This window comes from Gadus macrocephalus, chromosome 18, assembly GCF_031168955.1.
Source record: "Gadus macrocephalus chromosome 18, ASM3116895v1".
Classification (NCBI taxonomy): domain Eukaryota; kingdom Metazoa; phylum Chordata; class Actinopteri; order Gadiformes; family Gadidae; genus Gadus; species Gadus macrocephalus.
The window spans coordinates 4,220,402-4,245,916 of record NC_082399.1 but is presented as its reverse complement, the minus strand read 5'-3'; the positions used below and the strand labels follow the sequence as shown (position 1 = coordinate 4,245,916).

At 48.7% G+C, this 25,515-nt stretch overlaps 2 protein-coding genes and 1 long non-coding RNA gene across 6 annotated transcripts; 2 read left to right on the top strand and 1 right to left on the bottom strand.

Moving 5' to 3' along the window:
• The first annotated feature begins 212 nt into the window (after positions 1-212).
• LOC132446626 (uncharacterized) lies at positions 213-4,819 on the top strand. 4 transcript variants are annotated; one of them, XR_009522935.1, is made up of 7 exons: positions 213-456; positions 522-615; positions 3,246-3,297; positions 3,603-3,686; positions 3,840-3,956; positions 4,160-4,245; positions 4,378-4,819. It is a non-coding gene; the product is annotated as an uncharacterized LOC132446626 (long non-coding RNA). The 4 variants fall into 4 exon arrangements; XR_009522934.1 differs by lacking the exon at positions 213-456 and having other exon boundaries at positions 468-615; positions 4,166-4,245; positions 4,378-4,817; XR_009522932.1 differs by lacking the exon at positions 213-456 and having other exon boundaries at positions 468-615; positions 4,378-4,817.
• Positions 4,820-10,129: 5,310 nt separating this feature from the next.
• Positions 10,130-12,182, bottom strand: LOC132446342 (probable E3 ubiquitin-protein ligase TRIML1). Its single transcript, XM_060036590.1, has 2 exons — positions 12,095-12,182; positions 10,130-11,988 (listed from the first exon to the last, which is right to left on the bottom strand). The coding sequence occupies exon 2, from the start codon at positions 11,984-11,986 to the stop codon at positions 10,352-10,354; it is 1,635 nt and encodes a 544-aa protein (XP_059892573.1). The 5' UTR covers positions 11,987-11,988; positions 12,095-12,182; the 3' UTR covers positions 10,130-10,351.
• A 2,106-nt stretch (positions 12,183-14,288) lies between these two features.
• On the top strand, positions 14,289-16,335 carry foxi1 (forkhead box i1). Its single transcript, XM_060037137.1, has 2 exons — positions 14,289-15,326; positions 15,570-16,335. The coding sequence occupies exons 1-2, from the start codon at positions 14,663-14,665 to the stop codon at positions 16,145-16,147; spliced, it is 1,242 nt and encodes a 413-aa protein (XP_059893120.1). The 5' UTR covers positions 14,289-14,662; the 3' UTR covers positions 16,148-16,335.
• Positions 16,336-25,515: the final 9,180 nt, after the last annotated feature.

Below are 25,515 nucleotides of genomic sequence, written 5' to 3'. Positions count from 1 at the left end.
TCCTTGGCTTAATGGAGCCATCAGTGAAGTTTTATTGAGACTCTAACCCCTCAATGTGAAGGCTAGAGTCTACGCTACTGGTACAAGAATTCTACACGTTTTATCGTTTGTCTTAAATATTGAGTTTCAGCTGAGGCAGAAGACTGTTTTAATAATGTTAACAGTCAAATTGCAAATGTGTGCTGTTGAATTCACAGAATGTTCTACCATTCTCCTGCATAACACATTTTCAAGTGTGTGCATGGTTCTTATTTATTTTTTTAACTTGCAGTGTCTTCTATTCCTCTACATTTTACACCAAAAGCCAGTACTTTGGTTCAGAATGGTTTAAAAGAGGCGTCCAAAGAATAATCCCACCCACTGCTCAACTACCACCCCTGTTTGTTACAGACCCGATGCCCTTGGCTGATGGAGGAACTGCATCTGGAGGACGACCATGAATCTACCTGCCAACAGGTGGTACTGGTTTGCATGAACTGAACATGGTGGACATGAGGCAAATTCCCTGCTTTTTGCTCCAGACCAGGACTCTGTGAGGGGTGGTGATGGAGCCGTGCTGAGGACCCGCTGGTGAAGGACGTCCCTCGTGGGGGGGCAAGGACAGCCGACCCTGAGGTGATTATACCTTACACTGCCACCTCAATGTGAAGGAGTAGGCTGCTAGACTAGCCACTCCACCAGCCCTACATCGGTCTCTTCAGCCATCGTTTTGATCAGAATGATTTTGAGAAAAAAGTCGCTGGGTTTAGGGAGCTGTGAGTGAACAGGATTTATTCACTCACAATTTTGCTCTCCATGTGAGGCTGCAGCGTCTGATTTCTCACATTGATTCTCACAGTATTTACCCATCTTTTATAACATTATGATCTTCTCAGTGATCTCTGCAGCGTGGTCGGTGGGAGGAGATGTGGACGAGCTGTTGAACCAGGCTCTATCGGTGTAAGTGGCTTTCGATCAATGTTGATTTTTGTGTTAAAAGGATGTATATTGGATGTTCATGTGCTTGATTATGATGGTTCAGTACCAGAGGGTAACCCCACTACCTGGACCAGTAATGGGGCAGCAGGGTGGACCAGGGTAACCATCACCAAGCCGCTCTGAAACTAATTGCAGAGGTTGACTATTTTTTATTATCTTTCTCAGATTTTCATTCTGACAGTAGTAGTTTATACATTTCTCAACGAGTCAACTTGTAAGCTTGAAGTTAGATATTTTTTCCCCTTTACAAATGCAAGGGTGTGAAGGTTTGACCTCCCCGGCTTTGTTACCAGATTTTGGACCCAACTGCTGCCGTTTGATGTTAGGTCAGGACGCGTTGGTGGAGGAGGAGGGCTGATGGACGAGAGCCGACGGAGCCATGGTGGACGAGAGCCGACGGAGCCATGGTGGACGAGAGCCGACGGCGCCATGGTGGACGAGAGCCGACGGCGCCATGGTGGACGAGAGCCGATGGACGAGCCGTGGTGGAGGTCCTGCCTTAAGAATGATGTCGGGGTGAATGCAGCCAGTCTCTAGTTTGATTATCACTCACTGCTACTGAACGGTTTCTGTTCTAAAATCGGTTACTTCAGCCGTCATCTAATATGGCTGATTTTGGACCCAACTACTGCCGTTTGATGTTAGGTCAGGACACGTTGGTGGAGGAGGAGGACTGATTGAGGAGAGCCGACGGAGCCATGGTGGACGAGAGCCGACGGCGCCATGGTGGACGAGAGCCGACGGCGCCATGGTGGACGAGAGCCGACGGCGCCATGGTGGACGAGAGCCGACGGCGCCATGGTGGACGAGAGCCGACGGAGCCATGGTGGACGAGAGCCGACGGAGCCATGGTGGACGAGAGCCGACGGAGCCATGGTGGTCGAGAGCCGACGGAGCCATGGTGGACGGAGGTCCTGCCTTAAGAATGATGTCGGGGTGAATGCAGCCAGTCTCTAAATTGATTATCACTCACTGCTACTGAACAGTTTCTGTTCTAAAATCGGTTACTTCAGCCGTCATCTAATATGGCAGATTTAGAGAAAACCGTCCTTGGCTTAATGGAGCCATCGGTGAAGTTTTATTGAGACTCTAACCCCTCAATGTGAAGGCTAGAGTCTACGCTACTGGTACAAGAATTCTACAAGTTTTATCGTTTGTTTTAAATATTGAGTTTCAGCTGAGGCAGAAGACTGTTTGAATAATGTTAACAGTCAAATTTCAAATGTGTGCTGTTGAATTCACAGAATGTTCTACCATTCTCCTGCATAACACATTTTCAAGTGTGTGCATGGTTCTTATTTATTTTTTTAACTTGCAGTGTCTTCTATTCCTCTACATTTTACACCAAAAGCCAGTACTTTGGTTCAGAATGGTTTAAAAGAGGCGTCCAAAGAATAATCCCACCCACTGCTCAACTACCACCCCTGTTTGTTACAGACCCGATGCCCTTGGCTGATGGAGGAACTGCATCTGGAGGACGACCATGAATCTACCTGCCAACAGGTGGTACTGGTTTGCACAGGTTTGCATGAACTGAACATGGTGGACATGAGGCAAATTCCCTGCTTTTTGCTCCAGACCAGGACTCTGTGATGGAGGGGTGGTGATGGAGCCGTGCTGAGGACCCGCTGGTGAAGGACGTCCCTCCTCGGTGGGGGGGCAAGGACAGCCGACCCTGAGGTTATTATACCTTACACTGCCACCTCAATGTGAAGGAGTAGGCTGCTAGACTAGCCACTCCACCAGCCCTACATCGGTCTCTTCAGCCATCGTTTTGATCAGAATGATTTTGAGAAAAAAGTCGCTGGGTTAATGGAGCTGTGAGTGAACAGGATTTATTCACTCACAATTTTGCTCTCCATGTGAGGCCGCAGCGTCTGATTTCTCACATGAGTTCTGAAAGTTGTTATTCTGTAAAGGGGAAGTATTATACCACCAGGTGTGAGTGTGATTAGCAAGCGGTTTGGAAAATCTGCCCCATATGACATCACTAGTGGGCGTGTCCACCTAGATCTGTGCTGTACAGATCATTCTACCAGCCTACCCAGTGGACCGAAGTAAACGTTGCTCATCTATCCAGCACAGATCTAGGTGTACACGCCCAGTAGTGATGTAATATGTGTCAGATTTTGGAAACGGCTTGTAAGGCTAATCACACTCGCACCTGGTGGTATAATGTCCCCTTTTAAAATTAAGAAAAACTGTCTACTGAGGTGTGAGAATGTTTTTTTTTTTTTCATATCCTGATTGTATCGCTGACCCACCAGGATCCGCTCGGATCTACGATCGCTACGATGCGACTGCAGAGGTCTCTGGAAGGTAAAGGACAGCTGTGGGTCATCATTGTGTTCAGTCATGTGACGATCAGAACTAAGTGATTCAATTATTTATGGAACTGAGCAGCATTTTCATCAACTAGAATATTTCAGTGTTCTGACTTAAAAGATTACAAACTATAGCTGCTTTGCATTTGCTTTAGTTTCTATGCAAGTTGGAAAGAATAAAACGAATCATATTTAATGCCCTCATTAACACTCCAGCCAGGGCTTTGGTTTAAACCGGGCGTCACAAGAATACCCCCCCCCCCCCCCCAAATTGCTCATCTACCACCACTGTTTACACAGACCAGGAGTCCTTGGCTGAGGAGAGCTGATGGAGGAGCCGTGCACCTGGAGAACCATGAGTCTGCCTGCCAACAAGTAGTACTGGTATGTTTGCATGAACTGAACATGACTTGTACTGGGAAACAACAGTTTACTACCAGACATTATAGCAAACTACCACTGATGTCGGACCATCAAACTACCACTTTGATTGTGCCCAGACATTGAGGCCAAACGGCCCCGTTTGTCCCCAAACAGGGATAGGGAGGTGATGGAGGACCTGCCTGGTGAAGGACGTCAGGGTGGGGCGAGTGACACCCGACTCCAAGGGGATATCCACTGAGGAGAGAGCTGAAGGAGCCATGCATCTGGAAGGTGAGTCTGTTGCTGATGGAACTCTTAACGGGGCAGGATGGGGTGTTGGGCTCTCCATCAAATGGTGCTGGGTTCCACCCCTGAGTTCTCAGACTACATGGCATGGCGCACTTCTGAATTCACCAAGACTCTTTGGCTCGGACGGTCTGCCAGATAACTGAATCGTTGTGTCCTTTTGTATTCATATCATCCGTCTTTGTAAGGTGCAGTTGAAATGCTGTGTCCAGTCTGGGACAGACAGACCTGAGCTGCGTCAAGCCTGTATCTCTGACCAGCTGGAGTCCCTTAGGTCAGTATCCCACTGCTGAAGATGACATGGATATCGTGTTCATTGACTACAGGTGTAATAACCTTTTGATAACGTGACACTACCTAGACAGTCAACTGAACAATATGCTGTTTTCCTCTGTCCACATTTCAGTGATCAACAACCGCCACTCATCGCTGGCCTGTGGATTCATCTCCTCCACACTCAAACAACAGGACTTTGGCCTGTGGATTCATCTCCTCCACACTCACACAACAGGACTTTGGCCTGTGGATTCATCTCCTCCACACTCACACAACAGGACTTTGGCCTGTGGATTCATCTCCTCCACACTCACGCAACGTGACCTTCTCACCATCTGTTGCACGTTTGGATGCACCTAGCGTGTTCCATCGAGGGTTCCTTCCTCCCCACGGTGGGAGGGTTCCTTGTCCTTCAAGGCGTCGGGGTTCAGTGTTAGGGACAGAGTTAGGGACAGATGGCTGCGCTGGATTCACGATACACGCTTTGTGATAAAAATGGGATCGGACAAATCGCTTCCCAAAATGTTTCAATGTGCAAACGATTTTATAAAATGTATACTCGTGGTGTTTATATAAAATCGTATATAACAAATTCTACCTGGTTGTGTGGCTTTTTCTGCATGTTGTGCATTATGTGATGTTTAATACTGACCATAATGAGATAACCTATACACATCTACCCTACCCTCGACCTCTACCCTCACCTTGACCCCCCCCCCTCTACCCTCACCTTGACCCCCCCCCTCTACCCTCACCTTGACCCCCCCCTCTACCCTCACCTTGACCCCCCCCCTCTACCCTCACCTTGACCCCCCCCTCTACCCTCACCTTGACCCCCCCTCTACCCTCACCTTGACCCCCCCCTCTACCCTCACCTTGACCCCCCCTCTACCCTCACCTTGACCCCCCCCTCTACCCTCACCTTGACCCCCCCCCTCTACCCTCACCTTGACCCCCCCTCTACCCTCACCTTGACCCCCCCCTCTACCCTCACCTTGACCCCCCCTACCCTCACCTTGACCCCCCCCTACCCTCACCTTGACCCCCCCTACCCTCATCTTGACCCCCCCTACCCTCATCTTGACCCCCCTCCTCTACCCTCATCTTGACCCCCCCCCTCTACCCTCATCTTGACCCCCCCCTCTACCCTCATATTGACCCCCCCCTCTACCCTCATATTGACCCCCCCCTCTACCCTCACCTTGACCCCCCCCTCTACCCTCACCTTGACCCCCCCCTCTACCCTCACCTTGACCCCCCCCTCTAACCTCACCTTGACCCCCCCCCTCTACCCTCACCTTGACCCCCCCCCCCCTCTACCCTCACCTTGACCCCCCCCCCCCCTCTACCCTCACCTTGACCCCCCCCCCCTACCCTCACCTTGACCCCCCCCCCCTACCCTCACCTTGACCCCCCCCCCCCCTCTACCCTCACCTTGACCCCCCCATCTACCCTCACCTTGACCCCCCCCCCCCCCCCCTCTACGGGACTCTCTCATCTAAATTGACGCCACTTCGACCTGGGCGGGACTTTACGTCCTACGTCACTCGCTATGGGTTTGCATGTGTGCGCGTAGCCGTTTGTCTCAGGGATCTGTGCAGTGTGCACGAACTCCCTTGCACGACAGATTACGAGCGTCAGACTCGTACGCGATGGAGGGTGGGTGACATTCCTACAGTCTGTGATGATAGGCTATATTTCTACAAATTACTTACTATTACTAGCGATTAACATGACGAAACAACACGAACTAAGCTAACATTAGACTATAGCCATACCAGATAACGCCATACCAGCTAACCCTAACTATTTATATTAAACTCTGAACCATTTTGCAACAGGCAACTGTGTTGGTGCGTCTTGCTTCCCACGTCTGCGTCTGCATCTTTCCCACTCCTGGCTAATAGTTTCAGCTTTTGTACTGTATATCAGAAATGATCACCCCTGTACCACACTGCTGACTTGTTGATGTTTTGTGAGCACTCACGCATTTCTCTAGGTATCTTAAGTTTCCTACTGGAGTCATCAAAACTTTGGAATTTGTTATTGTGAAATATTGTGTTGCAAAAACACTTTGTGTCTTACCCTTAGCGTTACCCTAACCTTAAAGGCACCCAGTGCAACTTTCGAGGCTTAAAAATAAACATTCAATTTCTAGTCTTTTTTACACGTAAGTTTCAATAACTCCATACCATTACATACCGACATTTAAGCAGCAAAGATGAGACGTTGTGTGGTGAGAACTGATACAAAATCGATAACAACAATGCCGCCATTTTCTTTATTTTTTGTAACCTACAATAAATAAAGCAGGCTTCCAGTCAATGGAAAAATGGCTTCTCCCCACCGGCGATTGTTGTTTACGATTTTCTATCAGTTCTCACCACACAACGACGTCTCATCTTTGCTCCTTGAATGTCGATATGTAATGGTATGGAGTTATTGAAACTTACTACGTGTAAAAAAGACTAGAAATTGAATGTTTATTTTTCATTGAATGTTTACATAAAGTTGCACTGGGTGCCTTTAACCCCAGTAACATTTCTTCATCATAAACTACAAGTTACGCAAAATGGCATAGAAAAATCAAGTCGAATATGAAAGAAAAACGCTAGCTTCATTAAGGAATCGAACCCCTTATCCCCGCGTTAATGAGTTGTTCTCTGACCACTAACCCATCAGGTCTTAGTACATGCGAATCAAGAGTTAACCACTTGACAATCTTTAAACTTTGGTTGCCTAGAAATTGTAAAGACAGTGATGTGTGTAGGCCTACATTGTGCGAGTATCCGTCACTCGCGATGTGTGTGCAGTCCAAAATGAAAGAAAAAACCTTGCATCACTAGGGAATCGAACCCCCAATCATCAGTTGGTCGTTGGTAACTAAACAAAGAGATCGCATTTTGTTTAACTGCTAACTAACAAACGGGTTTATGCGTTCACTGAACAAAGATTATGGAAATAAGACCACTTTTCCATCAGAAAAATCATCAGAACCGTTATTACCAACCCATAGACACTAAGCCAAAACCTTTCTCACATGCACACCCATCGCGAGTGACGGTTATGCGCACACATGCACACCCATAGCGAGTGACGTAGGACGTAAAGTCCCGCCCAGGTCGAAGTGGCGTCGATTTAGAGAGTCCCCCGCACCTGCAGCGGTCCCCGCACCGCGCCCGGTGCTGCCGCGCTGGAAGCCTGCCAGGAGCGACCCACAGCAAGGCACACAACCTCGGAGGCTCCGTCATGATGGTAAGTCATCATCACGGGGCAATGAATCTCCTCATTAATTATTTCCTTATAAATTTTTTTTATTTTTTATTGCAGAATACCGATTTCTCCAACGATTGGAGAAATGTTCACAGAATTAAGGGTAAATCCATACATTGAGATGGCAGAAATGCTCCGCAGCACACGAGAGGTAGGCCCTAATTGTAGAACGGGTATACTACTACCAGCACCTGCATATTAACCTTGCTTTTCAATTGACCGTTGTGTTACACCGAATTCTGCGACCCGTCGAAATATGTGACCCCAGAGGGCGCTGTTGCACATTTTCTGCAACATGCACGAGTTTGAAGCAAGACTCGGAATGGGTACATTCGTTTTGTGACACCGGGCAATACTTTCTTTCTTGAAAGCGTCTTACTGACTGTAGCGTCTTATGGGGAAAGAAGCAACGGTGATTGATCGTACTAAACACCTTATCCATACTATGGGTCTGTGAAATGCTAATGAAATCAAATGTATTTATTAAGCACATTTAATACGGTGTGCAATTATTTATTTATGTTTTTGTTATAATGTCCACAGTTTCTATTTGTATGCCCACCGTTATTATTTTTTACTGCCGTTTATGAAATAAATATGAAGTAATGCCACAATTATTCATGTCTGCGATCATCACAGACAATCAATCTAGCGCACCGTCGAATTCTGCGCCCACACTGTAAATGCAGGGAAAATGAGGCAAACCCCAGCCAAATGTTTTCAGGTCATTTGTCGTCCTCATATCTGTATGTACACACATTTATTCATGTCTGCGATCTTCACAGAGTCCACAAGCAGCAGGTCGCAATCCCCGATGGGTCACAATTCATGACAGCAGACCGTCGAAATCTGCGACCACTGTAAATGCGGGGAAAATTAGTCAAACCCCAACCAAATGTTTTCAGGTCATTTGTCGTCCTCATATCTGTATTTGGGCACAATTATTCATGTCTGCGATCATCACAGAGTCCACAAGCAGCAGGTCGCAATCCACGATGGGTCACAATTCATGACAGCAGACCGTCGAAATCTGCGACCACACTGTAAATGCGGGGAAAATGAGTTAAACCACAACCAAATGTTTTCAGGTCATTTGTCGTCCTCATATCTGTATGTGCACACAATTATTAATGTCTGCGATCATCACAGAGTCCACAAGCAGCAGGTCGCAATCCCCGATGGGTCACAATTCATGACAGCAGACCGTCGAAATCTGCGACCACAATGTAAATGCGGGGGAAATGAGTCAAACCCCAACCAAATGTTTTCAGGTCATTTGTCGTCCTCATATCTGTATGTGCACACAATTATTCATGTCTGCGATCATCACAGAGTCCACAAGCAGCAGGTCGCAATCCACGATGGGTCACTTAACCTACCTGCTTCATCATGTAAACAAGTAGCCTATGACGTTGGATGTGTCTGATTGGATCCAATTTGAATTCCGTGACATATAAACAGATTGACAACCGTTATCAGAAAGTTAACCACCACAACGTAAATACAGATATGAGGACGACAAATGACCTGAAAACATTTGGTTGGGGTTTGACTAATTTCCCCCGCATTTACATTGTGGTCGCAGATTTCGACGGTCTGCTGTCATGAATTGTGACCCATCGGGGATTGCGACCTGCTGCTTGTGGACTCTGTGATGATCGCAGACATGAATAATTGTGTGTACATACAGATATGAGGACGACAAATGACCTGAAAACATTTGGCTGGGGTTTGCCTCATTTTCCCTGCATTTACAGTGTGGGCGCAGAATTCGACGGTGCGCTAGATTGATTGTCTGTGATGATCGCAGACATGAATAATTGTGGCATTAGTTCATATTTATTTCATAAACGGCAGTAAAAAATAATAATGGTGTGCATACAAATAAAAACGGTGGACATTATAACAAAAACATAAATAAATAATTGCACACCGTATTAAATGTGCTTAATAAATACATTTGATTTCATTAGCATTTCACAGACCCATAGTATGGATAAGGAGTTTAGTACGATCAATCACCGTTGCTTCTTCCCCCATAAGACGCTACAGTCAGTAAGACGCTTTCAAGAAAGAAAGTATTGCCCGGTGTCACAAAACGAATGTACCCATTCCGAGTCTTGCTTCAAACTCGTGCATGTTGCAGAAAATGTGCAACAGCGCCCTCTGGGGTCACATATTTCGACGGGTCGCAGAATTCGGTGTAACACCGGGACCCCCAGCCCAACTGGAGGGAGAGCAGGCCCGTCCGAGAGGTTAATTGAAGGACACAAACTGCCCATGTCACCTGCCGGGAAAGGTTAACTGATTTTATTCATTATGTGTAATGCATAAAGGTTGAATAAATCTGTGTGTGTGTTCATGGACGCTGGAAGTGGGGGGGCTGGGGGGGCTGCAGCCCCCCCTGGTGGCGAGAGGCTGAATGTGAAATGCAAAAACCCCCGTGGAAATAAAATAAATACATAAATATATCAGACTATTATTATACTATTGTCATTTTATTGACATAACCCAAACAACATATTTGACTATAAATGTCACAAGTAGTATAAAAACCCCCACTGAAGTCCGTAGGTCCACGATACAAACCCCTAAACCCCCAAATCCTCTAAAGTTGATCTACATAACAAACAATTTACAATATTATATGAAAGGAAGATACGGAGAATACACACATTAAAGAATATAGTGGAATATAATAATTTACAATGGGCTATATTTAAAGTAGTCAGGGTTATTTTCATACTTGGTAAAGGACAACAGGACAACATTAATGCAGTTCTCTCAGATATCAAATAGCAGATTATTCAGGAAATATCATTAGTTCTTGTTCATTTTAATATCAAACAGTGTTGGTCTGTTTGCTTGACAGGTGAGATTATCAGGAGGGAAGATTTTCCATCAAAGTCAATTGGATTGAGGATTGGATAGAGAGGCTCACTGAAGGTGCAGCCAGTAGCAGAGTAAATTTTAACCCTTGCTTCCACATCATAGAAGGAGAGCAGACCCTCATCATAATCAACAAACACCCCCACCTTCTGGAGCGCAGCTCTCAGAGGGACAGAGACAACAGGGTCATCATGAAATACAAACACATCCTTGTTGAATGATATCCTCCAGCAGCCATTTTTAGGGGTCAATGCAATGTTTGCTTTTCTGTTGATGGACTCTCTGGCCACTCCTAAACACCGTACAGACTTATCTTTAACCTGGACCTCAAAGTAAAATCTCCCTGAGGAGAAGCTCTGACTCGAGAGAACACATGATAACCATGTAAATCTCTTCAGGTTGTCTGGGAGTTTATTCCGTATATCTCCATAATGTACTTGTTTCCCATCCTCAGACAGGGTGAGCCTGATATGAGCTGTATCAGGATCCAGAGTCACATCTACTTCATACCGCTGGACCTTCTTCAGTTCAACACCATGCAGTTTCTTCATCTCCATGTTCAGTGTCTCCTCCAGCTGATCCAGGGATCTCCTCCAGGTCCCTACGTATGACGGAGGACAGACCTCCACCGTGGTCCAGTCCCTGGTGAGTGGAGGATCCTTCAGGGATCTGAAGGCCTGGAGGAAGTGGAGGTGGTCTTCAGTGTGTGAGAGCTGCTTCACCTCTGAGCTTCTATTGGTCAGATCCTCGATTTCCTGCTGTAGCTCTTTGATCAGGTCTTCAGCTTGTTTCTCTGTGGATTTCAGTTTCTCTTGAACCGTTTGGTTGAAATCTTCCTGCCACTTTTCAATGCAGTGCATCAGAGCGGTGAGGACCTGCAAACCATCGGCAATCTCTGTGTCTGCGTCTTTCTTGCTCAATTTTATTGTGTCTTTGATCTCCTTAATCTTTTGTTTTCTCTCCTGGATCATCTGCGGAACTTCAGACTCTATGTTTCCCAGCCCGGCCATCTTCACTTCATAGTCCTCCTTCAGAGGTACAACAGGATGGGACTTGTGGTCCGTCACTGTGCACAACAGACACACACACACCTGTTCAGTCCTGCAGAAGAGCTCCAGAAGTCGGTCATGTTTCTTACACATCCTTTCTTCAAGATGGTCCAAAGGCTCGACCAGCTGATGTTTCTTCAGGCCTGCGACTCTCTGATGTGGCTCCAGGTGGGTTTGGCAGTAAGAGATAAGACACACTAGGCAGGACTTCACGGCCTTCAGCTGGGTCCCAGTACAGACGTCACAGGGAACTTCTCCTGGTTCAACACAAGGCTGCTCTTTTACTCGTACAGACGTTTTAAACTGAGCAGCCATCTCTGATACGAGGATATTGGCCCTCAAATCAGGTCTAGTGAGGAAGAGCTCGTTGCAAACTGGACATTTGCACTGGGCTTGTTCATCCCAGAACTTAGTAATACAGGCTCTGCAGAAGTTATGTCCGCATGGTGTAAACACTGGGCTGCTGAACACATCCAGACAGATGGGACATGAAAAGTTCTCTTCAGACCAGGAAGTAGGAGAGGCCATTCCTAGACAGACAACAACGTTTATGTATTGAGCATTTCCATTTTTTGTCTTATTACATACGGGGAAGAAAGGTTTTAACTTCTATCAAAGTTGTGCTATTTTACTCACCTAGTTGTAGTTATTGTTTGATTTTACTCCTGAAAGAGAGAACTGCTTGCACGTCGAGTGACTACTGTTCCTCCAAACCTCTCGTTTCTTAAACATGACGTCTCCTCCCCTAACCCCTGGCTCCTCCCCTAACCCCTGACTCCTCCCCTAACTCCTGAATAAATGAATGTCCAAACTCCAAACTTCTTGGCCAAGGGATGCAACGTTGATTTGTTATCGCCACAAATAGCACAGGCACGAACTTGTTCCACAATGTAAGCACCTTGCTGTTACCTCCGACCTGCCGAGATACTCTGTCTCCTCTCCTGGCCGCAAAATCAATAGGCCTACTGCCTTCTGGCCGTCGCAAGCCAAGGTGGGCGAGGCCATGAATACAAATTCAGCAACTCACTGTTCTTATTTGCTCGTTTATGCGTCTATTGTCTTTCATTTGCTAATGCCGGCAATCGAGGTAGAAGAACATTTTCACGTTCAGCATGCATCTGCAACTGTGACCTATCGTATTTCAGAAGGAACCAGATTAAACGGTTTATCGGGATGAAATTAGGCCTGTAGTTGCAGCACGAGTATAAAGTTTAATGTTTTATTTTATTATACTTGTTCACACATTCATGATTAACCTTCAAATAAGTTCAAATAATAAATTAATCCATCGCTGCTGTCATTGTCAGCTGACCTTGACTCCGCACACACTTGAGTGGTCAGGGTTGCTTACAAATGTACCTTCGAATAACCATTAGAGTACATGCCAACAGTCTCCACTAGGGGGCGACGTGGACCAACAACCAGCCTGGTAAAGACGTCTTTACGTCTTTTCCCTCAACACGTAGGCTGCGTTCATTAAGTGAAGAATTAAAGTGATGTAGTCCTCTAGGCAGAATTTCCCAGCCCTTTTAGTTTTATCACTTAACTAATTAAATGTAACCGCCTGCTAAAGCACCAGACGTATAGATCGCAACGGTGGTTGAACGGATGGGAAAAGGGTAATTGGCCCCATTTGACCCTCAATTTAACATTTTGCCGCGCTGTGCATTAGCGATAGTTACTCTTCAACAACCACCAATAAGACGCATATAGTCATTTTTTAGGCAGGTCCCACACTTCTTTCTCCAGGATTTGGATTTTTATGTAGGCCTACATTTTATTTTTGATGGGCATCGAATCCACACTCTTTTTACAGAAGATGCCCTCAAAATGGTAAACGGAGGAGGAGTCCCTCTGAACAGTTGGGATTTAGGACCACTAGTGCATCTGGGATTACTTAGAGATACAGTTCACCTTTCACCAGGGGATGGCAGGGTTATTATGTTTGGTGTTTAGTTCTATTTATAAATCTCGAGCTGGGTTTATTGAGTTCGAAGTTGATTCTATTCAGACATCATTTAGACAAATTACCTTACATTAAAGAGGGGCCTGTTATAAAGAGCTTTCAAAAAGTTGCTAGGCATCAGACCTGAATAAATCTTAAATATTTATTTTGAACAAACACGTGAGACGCGGCAGGGTAAAGTATGGACCAGCTTGTAAAAATAATGGCTGAAATTATTCTCTATAAGGAAGGTGTTGTGTTTAAATGTTGTCGTTAAACGTTAAAAGTCTTTCTTTAGTTCAGCATCATGTGGCACACAGGTCACCAAGGTCAGAGAGAGGAGGGAGAGAAGGGACACTAGAGAGATGAGGAGGGAGAGGTGGGAGACTAGAGAGAAGAGGAGGGAGACTAGAGACATCCAGCCTCCTCCTTTTCAGGGCGTTGACCCAGAGCCCAGCCCAGGTCGACAGCACAGAGGCCGCAGGATGTCGTGATTATTTATCCTTATATAATGTGATATATAATATCGGCTCCTTTCAACTGACTCTTATAAGCCAGTGGGCCCAGCGGTGCGCTATCTGACGGCTCCTCAGTCGAGGCCTCTCTATGAGCAGCGTCAGAGGCCAGCGGTGGATTCGTTCCATTTTACCAAACATAATAATAATAATAATAATAATAATAATAGGATGATGATGGGGATGATGAAGGTTATATGGCCTTAATGTGGAATCTTAAGCAAAAACTTCAAGAAAGTTTAGCAAATTTTTGAAGTTAACGCTCAATATCCGTTAATTATAGTTCCTATTTACTTTTTAATTTGACAGCCCTATTTATTTATTTTCGTTTCGATTTCAATTTTTTAATATATTTTTTGGGGGGCTATTTAGTCATAACTAAATACGTTTAGTGTGACTCAATAACTAACTTTCGTCATTCTTGACTAAATATCTGAACTCTTCAGAAGAACCTCAGATGAGCGCTCAGCCAGGACGCGGTTTCGGTGCTCATTGAAAGGCAGATCTCCAGAGCAGACAGTCCGCCGGGCTGAAGGGGTGGGACCCGCCCACCCGCCCTCCCCCCAGGAGTGGGCTCCGTCCCAGCGGGCTACCTGTAGAGAGGGCTGGGCCGTGCTCCATAAATACTCCTCCCTCAGGGATCACGAGTCCCACAGCAGCAACAGCAACGCAGGAAGTCTACTTCTGGGGATCACCTCTCCACTCGTCCATGCCTGACGTCGTGACGCATCGCTGATCAGGACTATGAACAGCACGTTTGGACATCAGCCATCGAACCCGCGGCCCAGCAGCCCCCCTATCCAGCAGCAGCAGCACAGCGCACAGGAGCTCCTGGACATGGCCGTGTACTGTGACAACCTGGGCATGTACCAGCAGAACCTCCACCACCAGAACCTCCACCACCACCACCATCACCACCACGCCGCCCAGAGGCCCCCGGCGCACCACCCGCCCGGCGGCTACGGGCTTGGGGACTACAGCGCGCCGGCCTCCAACCCCTACCTGTGGCTAAACGGGTCCGGCATCACCCCGGCCTCCCCCTACCTGTCCGGGGGCCCCGGGGCCGCCTCGTCCTACCTCCAGCCCGGGTACCACGGCGCCGGCCAGCGGCCGTTCCTTCCGCCGCCTCCCACCAGCTTCGGAGGGGCGGACCTGGGCTGGCTGTCGGTGTCCAGCCAGCAGGAGCTGTTCCGGATGGTGCGGCCGCCCTACTCATACTCGGCGCTCATCGCCATGGCCATCCAGAACGCGCAGGAGAAGAAGCTGACCCTGAGTCAGATCTACCAGTACGTGGCGGAGAACTTCCCGTTCTACAAGAAGAGCAAGGCGGGCTGGCAGAACTCGATCAGACACAACCTGTCACTCAACGACTGTTTCAAGAAGGTGGCGCGCGACGAGGATGACCCCGGTACGTCTTAAAACAGTACAATCTATAATCTACAGTGTTCCTACTGTTCATGCACCGAGTTGAACACCAGAATCTATAATCTATAATCTTTTTCCAGTGTTCCCAGTGTTCATGCACTGATTTGAACAGTATAATCTATATATAGGCCTATAATCTATTCCCAATGTTCCCACTGTTCATGACCCAAAAGGTGACGCAATGGAATAATTACTAACGTTCGCTGTCATTCATTTGTTTTTAAAGGCAAAGGAAATTACTGGACTCTTGATCCCAACTGTGAGAAGATGTTCGACAACGGGAACTTCAGGAGGAAGAGGAAGAGGAGGAACGACGCGAGCGGAGAGAACGCAGCCGCTGCGGTGAAGTCGGAGGAGGACGCGGTGCTGAAGATCTCCGTCTCGGACACCTCCAGCCTCCTCAGCTCCTCCTCCTCTCCGCCCAGCCTGCAGGACTCCCCCAGCTCCCAGGAGTCCAAGTCCTCTCCGTCCCCGTCCCTGGACCACAGCCCCTGCTTCAACAGCTTCGTCTCCAACATGACCTCGGTGCTCACGGGCAGCGGCAGCAACAACCACCTCAGCGGCGCCATCAGGGGCAGCATGAGGGACTTTGGGTCGAGCCACCTCGGGGACATGGGGTCGCAGACGTCCGGCCTCGGCTCGTACTCGCCCACCCTGGGCTCCCCAGTGCTGAACTCTGACCACACGCACGGCGCCTCCAACCGGATGAACTATTACGCGCCGATGGCGCAGGCCACGGCGGGCCTCGGGAACCACTTCAGCGTGAACCATCTGGTCTACTCGCGGGAAGGGACGGAGGTCTAGACTCTATCTGGTCTATACTCGCGGGAAGGGACGGAGGGCTGTACTCTATCTGGTCTATACTCGCGGGAAGGGACGGAGGTCTAGACTCTGACTCGTGTCGGAACAGGCCTGCGTGTAGCTCGGAAACCTTACGGATTGGTTGGGTAACATCCACATATAAGCGCGTATCTGTCAGTATGTGGTCTCTCCTGCTTCCTGGGTCTACGGCGTCCTGGGTCTTTGCTCAGTCCCGGGTCTGTTGAGTCCCGGCTCTGCTGAGTCCCGGGTCTGTTGAGCGATGGACGCTGACCCAATCATCCGCAGAATCATTGCAGGCGCAGATATGGACTGAAGTCGAGCCTGGTCCAGCAGAGGCCCCCAGACCCTGTATATTTAAAGATCTATTTTTCTACCTGTTAGCGGGAAGTCCCGTTTGGTTCCAAAGACATTTCGTTCGCTTCGGTTTATCCAAACCGTGGCGTGTGGATAATTGTGCGATAAATACCTTAAGAAGAGGGCAGTAAAAGCCTGTGTACAGAAATTATTTTCCTAAGAATAACCATTGAAACATGTATTTTAAAATTGTGTTCTGTGTTTTTATTTAAAGTTGATATTTGAATAAACGTATTCATGTAAAAAACAAATACATTTTGTGGATCCTTTTTTTCATTCTTTTAATTTTTGTTATATATGGGCCTTCTGTTCAACGTTAACAAATCAGTGAGTTTTTTTTAATTCGTTTACCATGCGACCGACCATGCGACCATGCGACCGTCCAGTAAAATGTGGTGGATATTAATGATCTCTTTCCTAATTGAGCGTTGCAGATCTGTTTTAATAAAACTGGACTTGCTGACTTTCACACTATTTGAACCTATGGACGTTGAAAAAAACAAAACCGACCTGCAGGCCAATAAGCCCGATATCGAATGCCACCATTCAATAAAGGCCCACTTTTGTCCGACGTAGTTCAAAGTAACCCCCGAAATACGTTCCCCCTGTCTATGCGTTTCCACACCTGACACTGGGAAACGCGCGCTCAGAGGCAGGTTGTTGTGTGTGTGTGTGTGTGTTTGGGGGTGTTTCTGTCAACACAAAACGCATTTTGCAAAAGCCTCCTATTCACACGAGAAGCGCACAGCATGCCGTGCAGAAACCAGCCATCCCATGATCACCTAACCTTCCCATTAACATTCGACCAGTGTCCCAAAGATAACCGCAAAGCCCTCACACTCATTCGTGTGATTGAACGACATGCTGGGTGCACGTATTATAAACGGAGCGCGCATTAAAATCAAAGTGTTTGAAAATATGAAATAACTCCTCTTAATTGGTTGATAATTAAACCTAGTCAGGCGTTTCGTTGCCTGAAATCCGGCACAATAAATAATGGACAACAGCGGACCTTGTGGCCCCGGCTGGGCTACAATGGGTGCTGGCAGGAGACGCGGACCCCCCCTGCGCTCTGATGAAAATATTAGGATCTGGGAAAAAGTTTTTGTCGCAGCGCCGTGGATTAAACAATGAGGGTGAGCTGTCATATCGAGCGGGGTTCTCACAGCAACACTCATCACTGCCCTTGTTGTACTTTCTCACCCCCGATTGTGACGCCTTTCACCCACAAAGAGCCCGCGTTTAATAACCCTTTAATGTTCACCAAACTCCTGATACTTCATCAACAAGTAGCGGTATGACGCACCACCATCCCCCCCTACCAACACACACACGCACGTAAAACACTGAGTGCTTTTGAAAAAAACGTTATTACAATGCAATTAAGCAGGAGAGCCAATCATATCGCTGATTGATTACAAAGGAAGTCATCAAATAATATCATAAAGTCTGCCTTTATTCCCAAAAAAACACACACTTCAATACATAATCAATCTGTTTGAAGTCCCCGCGAGGCTCCACGAGTCTCCCACCTCCGCCTTGAGAATGTAAACGCTCAGGGGCCCCACTGCCTGAGGGCCGGGGCCTCCGGGCTCCTACGAATATGAGCCGTGGGCCAGCCCGCTGCCTGGCTCCCTCCTGTAACGTATAGCTGCTCCTGGGGCTCCGGGCCACTGGGGGCCGATGGGCCAAGCAGCATACCTCTGCTCAGGGGTGGGCTCAGCACCCCCCCCCCTCCCCTCCACAGCCCCCTCTCCCCCCCCGCCACAGCCCCCCCCCCCCCCCCGCGTAGCCTTAGTGTGCTAAACCTATAATAAGGGGCTTCAAACTCACGCGGTCATCCCTTCATACACACAGTTGGCTTATAATTGAAGGGTGCCTGTCAGGTCGGGCTCTGGCGCTGCCTGGGTGCCGTGCTCAAAGGGTCCCGTGGCAGTCGGCCTCGCTCCCGGACGAACCGCCCGCGACGGCGATGCGACGTGGGCCCTGCTGGGAGGGTCGTGGGTGCAGATCAAGACCCGACGGGGGAGGTTAGAAAACGGAGAACAGGGGAAGTAAACAAACCCACCACGCTTCTCTGTGGAGCTCAGCCTGTGTTACTGGACTGAAGGGGACCCGTGGTCTATGATGATGTCCCCAGGTTCACCTGGGGACGTCATCATCCCCAGGTTCCCTGTACCCTGAGACCCAAGGTTCATTGGTGACACTGTCTGTTTCCAGATGTAAATCTGCCATCATTTTTGTTTCACCCTTTGTTTAAGGGTTCCCACGGTGTAAACCTGTTCCGAAATCGGGTAGTTGGCCATCGATCGACTGCCATTATATTCCAGACGAGTAATGGCAGCACCCACAGCTGAATCTTTGTTTTGTTCCATTGTCACATTAACTATCTATATTGTTCCAACCCTAGCAAGTGCATACAAACTGCCCAGGCTAGGTAGCTTGAGATTACTCATCACGTGGATAACGTTGCACTCAACAAGGTGTGAAACTTCTCTTCCATGAGCCATTGAGGAAGATCTACTCAGTGGATAGTGGAGCGAATGAAGCCCATTCATCCCAGAGCACCAAGCCTAGTAGATAAAACACATTTCTACCCACGCATATTGAGTAGAGCCTTATGCAACGCTGTTCTGAGTGAGTTGTCATTCCGACGCAGCCGGATACGGCCAGTGGAAATAAAATCGGTATTTAACAGCCTCGAATCATCATCGCACGTAGGACATAAAACCCATGGCCTTCAGATTAACCCACGGGGCCGTATGAAAAGCGATAGTTCCAACGCAACAGCCCTCTCCGCTCCAGCCACCGGCCGAAGAACACGATCGGGCCGCCCCAGAAGGGGCCGCATCCTGTCTCCGGATCCACTCTGAGATGCCCCATCTGTCGGCAGCAGTCAGCGCGCGTCGCAGGGGTCGTCCCCGAGATAACGGGTGGATGTTAAATGTTTAAGAGAACAATCTGATGACAGGAGGGGCGTCGGGGTGCTAGCCCGGGCTCACTGATCCTCACTGCACGGCGGGGATCATGTGCGCCAGCGGCAGCTGAGGCTAATGGGTGTGATCTGCGTGACCTGCTTCAGTTTCATCACAGATAAAGAGCAGGCAGTGTGCCGACTGATAGCCTCAGGGGGTCGGCATCCCCCCTGCGTCCCCCCCTGCGCCCCCCCCACTCCCTGGACATATGGATCACTTTATACAGAACATGTCGTGGCTCTGCTCACGCTGCAGGGTGTGGGAGAGTCTGCTCCAGAGGCAGCAGCTCTTCCAGTCTGAGGCGGAACTTTATTTAAACTTTTAGGGATGTCGGGCGTTTTGAGTTTTAGGCCGGGACTGGAAAAAAGATAACTAACACAAAGAGAACCGATTCGTCTTTGTGGATCGGTTCTCTTACTCCTACTTCTACTTTTTCCATGGCGTATTATTTATTATTATTTATTTGTGTTCGTACTTTTACAGTTGGGCAGTATATTTTCAAAAATATACTTTCCCCAACTATACTATCAAGAAGAACTTTTCGTCGCGTCCCAGTAAACCCAAAGTGACTTCAAGGTGTTAGCTTACAAGGTTTAATGCTATTCTTTGCAACTATTCCCCAAACACACAAGAAGTAAAACGCCGTCCCCAAAGTATTCGTCAGGTTGACCAAGAGGTGTCCTCCGTGTGCTGCTCCTCCGAGGCGGTGGGTTCCCACAGGCCGCGGCGCAGGAAGGAAGAGGTAATCTTGGGGGTAGTCTGTGGGCGAGGGAGGCGCTGGCAGTACAAACACTCCCCAGAGCCCTGCCCAGGGAGTCAAAGAGATACAAGGATTAACGGACTAGAACGAGCCCCTCTAAACCCACAGACGGGGCCTGTCTTCAAATCTGTCCGTCTGGTAAACCTATCCTCGGAAGACTGTAACCTATCCCCCCTCCTCGCCCCGTCCGTCCCATGAGTTATCCTTCCTCAGGGTCTCGGTTCCCCCCTCGTTCGGGAACGTCCCGTATAGGTCGACCCCCTCTGTCATAACAAATCTGCGCTCCAAGTGGCTTTTTTACGCCCGTTCAGAAGGCAGGCATCCGTGCGGACGCACCCTACCTGGTGTCATCGGTTAAGGGCTTCAGGGTGCTTTGTTGGCCGCTGTGCCTTTGTGTTCGATAAAACAACACAACAGCATGACGCACGACAAAAAACAGAATCCATCGACGGCCGATTGGCCTTGTTGGAAAGCAATGAACACTGCCTCCTGCGTATTATTACGACGCAGTGTGATTCAGCAGTTATAATTAAACCCCGAGACTAGAGCGGGAGAAGTAGAGGCTCCCTGGTAAAGTACAGGGTCTGATCCACATATCCGCAGTCCCCCTAAGAGTAGACTCCTCCATGGTAAACAGCAGGGGAGAAATGACATTAATAGCACGATTGTATTTCTCTCCCTTCATAACTGCTGGTTTGAGACTAAGGTCCAGGGTACGGAGAGCGTTGATTCGAGGCGGAGGCTCAAACAAACAAAGGTCTCTACACTTTATGGGCCTTTTCTCTTGAACGCCAGTATAAAGATTGTCCTTAAAACACTTATAAAAGAAAACCGCTCTTCCCGACAGGCGTCTGAGGCGAGGAGCCGGAGCTGTCGGCGGTGTTGCCCGCGGTGATCCCACCCGGCTAGATCACACCTGCGGCCTGTCAGTGCCTCCTCTTCACGGACAGGAAGTGGTGACAGATGACAGAGGAAGTGGCTGTCCCCCGGGAGACTGGGCGGCACGGAACCACAAACCTTTTGGTGGTAAGAGACGGAAGTATAGCGGCGGGCGGGGGGGGGGGGGGGGGGGTCTTAGACCGGTCGTTGAGAGCTGTCTCTGACGGTTTTCCTGTTTTAACCCTCCTCTTCAAAGAAGACGTCCCCTCCGAGGGAGTGTGATGTCACCCCGGGTTGCTGCGGTCGTGGGGACGGGGCCTTCATCATCCACCTGGTCCCTCTCTCCCTGACACTCTTAATGTGCTGCAAGGGTAGGAATTGATTAATTAACGTGTGTGTGTGTGTGTGTGTGTGTGTGTGTGTGTGTGTGTGTGTGTGTGTGTGTGTGTGTGTGTGTGTGTGTGTGTGTGTGTGTGTGTGTGTGTGTGTGTGTGACTGTGACTGTGTGTGTGTGGGTAGGTTTTTTGAGATTGTTTGTGTGCGTGAGTGTGAGTGTGTCTGCTCAAACTGCACATGTGTGTGTGTGTGTGTGTGTCAGTGTGGTATGTGTGTGTGCTTGTGTGTGTGCGTGTGTGAATGTGCCTGCTCAAACAGCGCGCGTGTGTGTGTGTGTGTGTGTGCGCTCGTGTGTGTGTGTGATCCTGGTGCACATGCCTGGAGGAATCCCCTCTGCAGACCCCCCACTGGCCCGTAATGAGACCCCCTGCCTCCCCCTCTATTATGGGGAACCACGCATACGAGAGAGAGAGAGAGAGAGAGAGAGAGAGAGAGAGAGAGAGAGAGAGAGAGAGAGAGAGAGAGAGAGAGAGAGAGAGAGAGAGAGAGAGAGAGAGAGAGAGAGAGAGAGAGAGAGAGAGACACACACACACACACACACACACACACACACACACACACACACACACACACACACACACACACAGGCCCCTGACTGGGGCCCTCCCCGTGCCTAAACCATCAAACGTGCCCCACACCAAGAGGCAAGCCACGGGCCCCCGATCAAGATCTGTACCTGAGCAGGCCCCTGTGTGAGCTGCAGTAGGTCTGTGGCTGGGGGGGCCTCGGTCAGGGGCCCCTCCGGCAGCGGGAGAGACCCCCCCCCCAGGGGAGCCTTTGTGCTGCGGGTTCTAATCCCGGGCCTGCACTTCAAGGCGGCTCTTCTTCTGAGGCGCGGGCTATGTAAAATAAATGTAATGTAATAATCTGTTTGGAAAGGAAGGGGCCGGTGAAAGGCCTGCAACCGTCCTCTTCTATTGTGGCGTCTCTTTAAACCCAGGGGTGCTTTGATAGGCTTACTGTTATCAGAGCTGAGTGTGTGCTGATCTACTGTAAGAATGTCATGAGTGGGACTCAGTGAAGCTGTTTGAAGCATCCATGCGTCATGTTAGAACTCATAATTAATTACGTTTTTTGGGGAAATGTATTTAATTGCAAAACTTGGTTGATCAATTCGGTCGTAGCACTTTTATTATACAATTAAAAAAAAATACTAAATCCCATACAGTAAAAAAAACAATAGAGGCATAGGAGATGATTTAAAACCAGATTAAACTCTACTCTGAGCTATGGTGGCCCCCGATGCCAAGAGTCAATACAGAAGACGGATGCTTATTTGCCCGACAAAGTGTCAATACAGAAGCGTATGACAAGTGGCCATGTTGACTCTGCTAGTGGAGTCTATCAACCCAAACCACAGAGTGTGTCAACTATAAACACCAGCCATTCTCCCTGCCTAGCCTGCCACTGCTGCTGCTGCTCGCTGCAGGTTCCAAACCCCTCTTGCTCAAGGCCTGAACTGTGTGCAGTCGATAAACAAATACGCGTGTGACCCAAACACCAATAATGTCCCTTCATTATTTTCACAAAAGGTGCACCTTTGTCATTTTGGTGGCATTGCCGTGCAATGACGTAGTCTACTCCAGCAGAGGCACACACACACACACACACACACACACACACACACACACACACACACACACACACACACACACACACACACACACACACACACACACACACACACACACGGTTGTGTGTGTGTGTGTGTGTGTGTGTGTGTGTGTGTGTGTGTCCATGTGCGTGAGCACTATATGCACTATACGCATATATGCACTATACGTGCGCACGTACCTCCACAACGCTGACAGCACCAATTGAGCGCTCCACGTCTGCCTTTTAAAAGTGTGTTGACGTGCCTCCGCCCAAACAAAGAGCATCTTTTTTTTTATTCCGCACCAGTGGGAAAATAGGTCCGTACACGCCTGGGATAATCGGAGCGCTGCAAAGGCATAATTAAAACGACTCGAGGCGAGGCGTGTGTTCCACATCTGGACGGGAGCCACCGTGTTGACGAGCCGCTGAATCCTGCCGGCCCACCGGGGAGGCACTCTGAGGCCGCCGCTCTCGGCTAAAGCGAGACGGGAAATCAGTTGACACACTTAAAATAATGTCGTGCTTACCTAAACAAATTTGCCTAGGTGAAAGTTCTATTTTTTACTTCACAATAAAAAAAAAGATGTTTTTTTCTTAGCAGTGACATTTTTTTTTCTTTACTTAATAGTAAAGATTTTTTTTTTTTACTTAATTGTTAAAAATAGTACTTTAAATTTTGAATATATATTTTCTTTTAATTTAGTATTATGTCAGAATACTTTACAAAGGACGACAGTGAGTAACTGATTCCCAGAGCCTGGATAGCTCTCCTAGGCCCCCTGCTGCACTCAGCAGCCCCCCTGATGTTCCATTAGGACCATACGTGTGGAACGCCTTAATGTTCCATTAGGACCATACGTGTGGAACCCCTTAATGTTCCATTAGGACAGGGGTCTCAAACTCAACTTACCTGGGGGCCGCTGGAGGTAGAGTCTGGGTCGGGCTGGGCCACATCAAGTATTCCACAACTGACCCACTCTAAGTTAATGATCGGGCAATAATTAGATCATCTAATCGCTGACTACAGGGGACAATTCATAGCGGTTGGTGTAAACCGGGACATTTTAACGTCCTTTGGCTTTTGTCAGAAAAACTGCGTTTGACAACAATGCGCGGGCTGCACTAACACTAAACTTTGATGTCAAGTAGGGAGCCACAAAATATCATCCGCGGGCCTCAGTTTGAGACCCCTGCATTAGGAACATACGTGTGGAACCCCTTAATTTTCCATTAGGACCATACAGTACGTGTGGAACGCCTGGCCAAAAGGTTCTCAATGCTCTCACGCTGACCTCCGCAGGTGCACCACGGAGTCACGCAGCACAGATCAGGATAGAAGGAACCTCGATTGTTTTTTCTAAAGCTGTCACCCTTCTGGTTCCACCTGGTGCCGGCAAGTTTCGAGCTACACTCGCCGTCCGTTGATTGGTTGACAGAATCATCGTCACTTCCGTCCAACAGGGGGATAATAACAAACAAACACAGTACCCGCAAGGTATTTCTGGACAAAGGCGAAAGCTTAGTTTGCTGAAGAAAATGTCGCGCAAAAGTTTGGCGTCCTTCTTGGACGTCCTGCATTGTTGCTCTTTGTTCACTGTTTCGCGTACTTATAAGCAGGCTACCCTGTGTCGGGCTGCTATGAGGTTGGATGCTTACGGAGCAGCCGCGGCTATCGCCATATGGCTTAAAGCCCCCGTGCCCGGCCTGCCATAAGGGTACCGTCGGCGGTGGAAACGCGAGCCGTAACTGAGCAGGGCTATACCGCACCCTCACTACTGGCTGAGGCGTGCTGGGTCCGAAGCGTACCCGCCGGTGGAGAAAGGGGCATTAGAAGGCTCTGAACAGTGATGGACCGGCCAGCACCCTGAGGTGGTCGACCAGCACCCTGATGATGAGCTGGGTCGCGCCGCGGCCAGATGGCTTTGTGCCAGTGCCAACGCCCCTCCCTTTTGTAAACTGTGTAATTATCAGATTCATTATGGCCGCCTTTTAGGCTGACACCATTCAAAGGGAGGTGTCACTATCTCTTATCATTATGCTAATGCTACCTGCGACAAGGCAGTTAACCCACAATGGGGCGGGGGTTTGGGGGGGGGGGGGGGGGGGTGCAACAGTAGCTACCAGGCCAGCCTGCCTGGCTGTCTGGCAGACAGTCAGTCAGAGCCCTGGCTGTCTGCAGGGCGATGGGCCTCAACATGTCTGGGGGCCTGAGAGGGAGCCTGCGGCCCCCCCCCACTAAAGAGTTAAAGAGTTGGGTTGCTGAGGGGCAGAGGGGGCCCTGGGACGAGCCTCCCCCTGCGGAGCTCCATCTGCATATGGGTGGGCTTGGCCAGACGTCTCCTGGAGCAAGCCTTTCAGAAGGGTCTGATGATAATGACCTTCACTAATGA